This window comes from Austrofundulus limnaeus, unplaced genomic scaffold (assembly GCF_001266775.1).
Source record: "Austrofundulus limnaeus strain Quisiro unplaced genomic scaffold, Austrofundulus_limnaeus-1.0 Scaffold20, whole genome shotgun sequence".
In the NCBI taxonomy this organism is placed as follows: domain Eukaryota; kingdom Metazoa; phylum Chordata; class Actinopteri; order Cyprinodontiformes; family Rivulidae; genus Austrofundulus; species Austrofundulus limnaeus.
Genome location: NW_013952422.1, coordinates 2,606,172 through 2,613,247, shown reverse-complemented (window position 1 = coordinate 2,613,247; position 7,076 = coordinate 2,606,172). Strand labels below are relative to the sequence as shown.

Genomic DNA, 7,076 nt, shown 5'->3' with positions numbered 1-7,076 from the left:
ATTGTGTACAGGCTTCGAGTTTTAAAATCATTTATTTATTAATTTAAAAAAGACAAGAAACACAAAGCAGCACTACAATTCTCAGTTTATTATAGCATGCAGTTTCATCTACGGCAGTTTCGCGTTTTATTCCTCTCATTGCAACACAGCAGTGGCTTCCTGCTCGGCTGGCCTGCAGCTCCGTGTAAAACTGCTGAACAGGCCAGAAAACGCAAAGAAGAATCAATCAGTCAGTAAAATGAAACTCAAACTGCTTCGTCTATTATTAACAGCATATAAATCATCACCATAGGTTCAACTTTACTCCACATCTGCATTACAAATACAGTAAGTAAAAGGGAAACCTTTCACAATGTGATATTTCCAAGGAAATAAATTGAATACATAACAGTATTATTCATTTTTTGGGGACATTTTAAGATGGTCTCTCCAAAGGATTGAGTTGTTCCTTGATCTGAGACATTACACAACTGCCCCAATGGTTTTATTTTATTATTATTTTTTTAACATTTAAATATATCTGATTATCACAGGCTGTAGAAATGAGCGTTAATACTATAAGTCCATCTAATGATGGTGCCAGACTGTGTACAATGACGGATGTGTACCATCTCTTTAAAAAAAGTCATTTACATTTCAATCGAACAATAGATTAGCAAATAAACTGTCTAATACAGACATGAATACTCAGAAAACGTATCATCATAAGTGTCACAATCAACAAACAAGCTTCTTTGATTAATTTTCTCCATATAATATAGATTAAAGAAACACTTTGTTGATTTAAAAATAATAATAAAAAGGCAAAACTCTTCAAATCCAAAACAAAGAAGCAGACCCGCACCAAGGAAAAGAAAATGTGTCACAACAACCAAATGTGGTTCTAACAGTAGTAACAACATCATCCGTAATAATCAATGAAATTTCATGAGCAAGCAATTAAAACGCTGCAAGCAAACTTCTTCAGCACTTGACGTGGCCACACAGTGGAGAACTCTTACAGCGCTGGGTGCGTTGTATCACAACTACAGAATCATCATTACTCCTCTGCAATCACAAGAGGGGACTATATTGCATGCATGTCGCAGGAAATGGTGGGGGGGGTCTCTCTCGCTGGCAGTGAAGGTGGTGGGAATAAGTTTCAGTGCAATTAGCCACTACAGCAGCGCTCCATAGATACACTTAAAGAAGAAAAGGAACGACCCACTTCATACTCACGATAACTTCAACATGTGCCCAGCCCTTTTTCATGACAGCAAAGCCAATATTGATACGGAAAGAAACACCARCAAAAGTAAACACCAGCAAATAATATACCTATATATGTTTTATATATGCACTGAGAAAAACCAAAGAGAATGAAGTCTTCCCTGAGCGATTCCCACAAACGTATCTCCCTCAGGTTTCTTCCTCCCCTCCTCACAGCCCGCCGTGCCAGGACTAGACAAAGCTGTAGGCGTTGATTGTACTGTACACAACATGGCACTTTAACTTCAGTGACGAAGCTGGAAATAGAAAGCAGCAGGTAACTTAATGATCCGTCGCAGCTCTAATCAGCCCTTGCCTCGCTAACAACCCCGACACTTTGCAGGAAAGAGCGAAAGTCRCCGCAAGCTTCTCTTTTTCACTGCGGCCATTTTTCCCATGAGCTGGCACTTTTCCATCTCATTCCACAGAAATCACCACCCAGGAGAAAACCAACCTGAGATTTATCGACTTTACGTCCTGTTTATCGAAGATGGAATCATGCCTCTGTGCTGTTTAGTAAATAATCTGAAGGTAAGATGTCTCTTTACGACTATAAAAACAGAAGAGGCACCTCGGGGCTGGATGTAAATTATTTTATATATATATATATATATGTAAACTAGCAGACTTGTGGCTCACAGAGTTCTGATGATTTTACACGGACCTGCAGCAGACACTGTCAGTTTGGTTTCAAACAAAGCAAACAGAAGAAACAACCAATCCTGATACAAAATATGTCAACAAACAACTTCACGGAAGTTAGCTTAGCTTCAAATAAAAAATAATCCTAATAAAAAAACTTTGAAAACATTTTGCAAAGAAAGAAACATTTTCAAGCACATTTGCAGATATTGCACATAAACATGAAAAGCATACATAGAAAAATGTCATCCCCAGTGTTCACATCTTCTGAGAATGCATTTCTAACGGGATTTCACAGAGTTGGGAGTTTGTTTTGTGAAAGGTTAAGGASAGAAAGGCCACTGTGTTGCATGTTTTTGTTGACTGATTGTGAATCTGCAAACTGTCGGAACATTAAGCTTTAAATGAGGTAATCAGCCCCAATTCTGTGAAAGATGGGATGCTGTCAAATAAAAAGAAACACCTAAATGTGGTACAGTATTGGTTCTTTTCTGTTGGTTTGAAACAAAAAAGACCAAAATAACCAGTTWTACAAAAAGGCTGCTTGAAAAATGAAATATTTCTGATGCGCAAAATTTGCAACAAATGCAACAAACTTACTTYAACATACTTCACAATCTGAAGTGATGCTAAAAGAAATGAAGCAGTTTTTAAAAATATAATTATGTTTTGTTTAACAAACCCTCTAAATAGGGCCTTAATTCAAATCAGTGTCTGCTTTTATGGAAAGGCACAAGCCAAAAAAAAAAGCTATACACAGAAAAAAAAGGATGGAARGGTTGTATGTGTAGCATTGATGTAAACAAACGAACATTTTACTGTAAACCACATATCTTTAAAGTAACATAATTTCACGCCTGGGATAAATGAATTGCTTAGATTTGTTGATACTTATGATTATGTATCAGAAGGAAAATATAGCATCAATATAATCCTGCGAGTACATTCAGTTAAAGTGAAAAACACTTTTTATATTGTTAGCAACAGGCTCTAGCTCTTAAGCAGCTCACTGTATGTGAAAGGTTCTCCTAAGTGGCCAATCAGGTGTTGAAAAATAACCTGTCTCTCTAACTCTGCTCTTAAATGCAACCAAGTTGAAAAATAAAATAAAATAAACTGCAAACCTGAACAAGATCAGCAATAATTCCTTCATAAAAACCACCGCTTTCAGGTGGTACAGTGTGATTTTACACACTGCTAGCCTCCAACTGTCCGGTTTTATTCAGGCATTTGACATTTATTAAGGCTGGAGTTGAGTGGTATTCCCTTTTACCACGATCTGCTCGGGAGATCTGAGCTCAGCGTGAGTCCGGCTTTGTGACGTTTCAGCTTTCGTTGAGCAACATCTCTGTCCCGGGYGTCTCAGGACAAGCTCTGGTTGAAGTGTCGCCCAGTCGAGGAGGTCCGGTTTGCAGCACCAGCTTCCTGATGCCCAGACCTCCTGACGTCAGCCCTACTGGAGACAGAGACTTCCTGTTATCAAAATAAAATAAAATGAGAATTGAAAGGAAGGAAAGAAAGGTGGGGAAATGGAGGATTAAGAAGTTGCAATGGAACGAATGTTTGTTGATCGATTTCTTGAAAAAGACAAATTCAGGATGATTCCTGCGAAACGAGATGCTGATTCACCTGAAAGCCATCTTTTTCAGCAGGTGAGCATCCATCTTCTCTGTGATGAGTCCTTTGGTCTGGAGGTGCTCCTCTACAGGGGAGGAGCGGAGGGGAGATGAGCAGGGAGGGAGGAGGTGGGAGGCGTCCTGAGATGGTGGGCTGGGCAGATCTAAAGACTCCTAGAAGGCAAAAAAAGGGATGATGGTTCAAATTCAATGGGCTGTATTTGAGGTGTATTTCAACCAAAGACACATGAAATGTATTTCCCCCAAGGCTTTTATCTAGATGCTAAAACACTTTTCATCCGTAGGTGTTTTTTGTTCAGACTGAAGTATAAAAACAGATTAATGTGTCTTCATGCTGAACTGTTGAGTTGTCAGATTCTCACCGCCACACAAAAAACAACTTGGACAGACCTGAGACTTGAGCTCACAGGTGTGTGAATCCTCCATGTCTAAAACCCGCAGGTCAAGCTCAATGTCTCGATCCGTGTCCGGCTCTCTCTCAGCCTGGTTCTGGTCCTGGCTGTAGGCGCTCTGACGAGTTTGCAGCTCAGATCCGGGTTTTTCTTCGCCGCTTATGGAAGTCCGACAGCCGTCCAGCTCCGACGCACAAAGATGCTCACTGAAACACAGACAATGATTCCTTTATTTTCATATTTGGAACAATATATGTGACAGCAGTGAGGTTTGGAGAAGCTAATTAAACTGACTCTAATTTTAGTCTTAATTTAAAGACGGGAGAARAAGGGGGATAAATGATCCAATCAATTATGTAAAACTGCACAAAACATTGTTTCTAATTCCATACTTTTTAAAGTTCTGTAAAAAAATATTTAATTATTTAGAGCATATGTGTCAAATTCAAGGCCCGCGGGCCAAATGAGGGTGACTTCCATACGGACCCCCAAAAGAACAACATAAATACTTTTTTTGCTTAATTAAAAATGAAAATATACATTTTTCATATCGGTAGTAAACTTTGAGCTTATGATTCAACACAACAAAATAAACATGTTTAAAATGTGAAGGATAACAATGCATGTCCTGCCCCTGAACATTTGGCTTTGAGTGACTGTGGTCCCCTGAGTAATTTAGTTGAACAGCCCTGCATTAATGTCTCCAAATAACCTGCTTTAAAGCCAGTATTGACCATGAACTACATCTCCCATAATGCATGTTGATTATGCATGGGAATTCCCTTTTGGAAAGTGGGTGAGTTCACATCTGCCACAACTCAACACTGAGTAAAACTCTCTCACTTTTACTTTTAATAGTATTTCTGTATTATTTTTTTCACATTTAGTCAATCATTTATATAGTACTTTTCAGAGTTTATAAGAGGACGTGTTAGAACAATGTTTCTATGCAGGAAATACTACATAGAGCTCAGCTGTTTGTTAGCAGTGCTCAGTCATAGCAATGAGGTCAGGAACACGACAATTTTTTTAGTCAAAGTTAAACATGAAACGTTGAAATTAAACAACTACATCGCTCATGTGGCCCTCAGTGAAAATGAGTTTGACACTCCTGCTTTAGTGACATGCAAAGCTCCTAAAAACATATTTAAATTCAACTAATTAAGAACTGTTAATGTCTCACCTCTCATAGAAACTGGATTGACTGGAGGAGTCAGATCCTCTGGAGCTCCACCTGTAGTCACCGTGATCCAAATGATGGTTGTAATCTGTCAGATAATGATGGGAAAAAGTCACATGCAAAGATAAAGACTTTACTGATTACACAAAACATAGTTTTTTATGCATTCAGAGTAAAAACACAAAAATATGATTCAATAAAATTGACGTAAATGTTTATAAAAGTAAGAAAATGTGCTATATTGTGCTAACCTCTTCAGCCCCAAGTGTTTTTTTAAGTTTTTGCTTAAAATAATGTGCCCACATGTAAATCAGTGTATCTCAGCATTTACACACTCTATTAAATAATCTTGGTATTAAAAAAAGGTAACACTTGGGATAGCTCACCAGAAGTGTATCAAAGCAGATGCTGTTGTTGTTTTGTTTGAGATAGTGAGGATGGAACAGAAAAAAAACAACATTTTTCCCCTCTTGCCTTAAGTTTTTTTTTTTTTTTGCATTAGACAACATATAAACATTTTCAAAGTATAATAAATTAGACTAAAACCTCTTGAAAACCATAAATTCACATGTGTGCATTACTTGTGCAAAGAAAATTAGCATTAGCAGTTAGCTTAAATTGGGACAAGCAATCATTTTTTGGCTACACCACAAAAATTTTTAGCCCAATTAGTCTTAAACTGGCTGAATTATAGCCATTTAAATTTAACTAGTAGCAAGGTAGTTTTCTTTATTTGTATGTGTCCCCCCCACCTTGGCCACCTCTGTGCCACCCCTCACAAAATAGTCTAGCTGCTCCCCTGCATTTTGTATAATTAGTTTTATTTCTGATTAAACTCTTTATGGTTTTAACTGCCTTTGGTGGATGAAATAATGTTTTTATGAGCTTTTAGTCAAGATTCTGTGGAAAGAAAATGTGTGTATGTTTAAAAGACCCCGAAATTTTGAACCTGGAATTGGGGGCGTGGGGTTCAGGAGATTTTAGATGTTTTCTTTATGCAGGATATTTCAAAGTGTCTTTATATAAAAATAGTAAACTCTACATTTTCATTTTACAACTTTCTTTTAATTTGAATTATCCCTCCAACCTTTAAAGTTGATGGGTGTGGTGCTGGCGCTGCCCTGGCAGGCTGTGGCTTGGATGGGATCGGTGGTGTGGTACCCGGTGCGGGCCGCCCTGGAAATGGCGCCCCACTTTGAGATAATAGGCGCTTCGCTAAAGGGAATGATCGGATCCTCGTCCTTCAAACGTCTGTAGGGATCCAGCGTTTGCAGCCACTGCTTCCTGCCTCCCGCTTCTCCTTCGGGACCGTCCAGCTCCTGCATGAGAACCGCATCGGGGCCATTAATCAAAGCAAACGGATGKTTTTTTTCATAGAACACAGGAGAGTTGGTGCCACCTTCAGCCGTGTGAGGAGCTTTCCCGGACGCTCCGAGCAGGAGTGAGCTGCTGTGTGTGTCAGAGCTTCGGGCTCAAAGGGACTCAGGCAGGGCCCGGCGGTCCCACAAGACCACGGAGAGTAGTGGGCCAAGCTTTCCTCATCTCGGAACCGGCATCCGGCACACTGACCTCCACTGCTCTCCATGTGCTGAAAGACACATTACATGCAGCTAAAGCTAAATGATTTGCTAACAATGACACATGGAGTTCCCCGTGCTCCACACAGACAACTGAGCAGAGTCCTGAGGTACCGGACCAACAACTGTTTACGTGACTGATGTATTAATGTCTGTTTCTTACTGTGAAGAAAAAAAGGTAGTAACACCATGCTGATTTTGGTTATATTTTGAGCCACGCCAGGGATTTAATTTTGAAAAAGACTTGAGGAACTTAGGTTACAGCTCAGATGAAAAAAAATTAAAAACTAAACATTGAATAGAAAGCATTTTGTTTTCATTACACATAATATATTATGTATATAGATTTGGACTGTTTTAACAAAGTCTGCCTGAACATGTCAATATTACAGTATATTTT

General features: G+C 39.0%; 1 protein-coding gene across 6 annotated transcripts in view; it reads right to left on the bottom strand.

Annotated features, from left to right (window-relative positions):
* Positions 1-13: 13 nt before the first annotated feature.
* The window catches only part of rc3h2 (ring finger and CCCH-type domains 2), a 33,193-nt gene continuing 26,130 nt past the window's right edge, over positions 14-7,076 (bottom strand). For 4 of the 6 annotated variants that reach the window (XM_014003858.1, XM_014003856.1, XM_014003859.1 and 1 more), the window contains exons 15-20: positions 6,499-6,687; positions 6,187-6,418; positions 5,103-5,187; positions 3,918-4,125; positions 3,520-3,680; positions 14-3,363 (exon numbers count right to left, since the gene is read on the bottom strand). In XM_014003858.1, the coding sequence (XP_013859312.1) occupies positions 3,216-3,363; positions 3,520-3,680; positions 3,918-4,125; positions 5,103-5,187; positions 6,187-6,418; positions 6,499-6,687 (1,023 nt within the window). In that variant the 3' untranslated portion in view covers positions 14-3,215. The remainder of the gene's footprint in view (positions 3,364-3,519; positions 3,681-3,917; positions 4,126-5,102; positions 5,188-6,186; positions 6,419-6,498; positions 6,688-7,076) is intronic. The other 2 variants (XM_014003860.1, XM_014003861.1) reach the window with 2 other exon arrangements.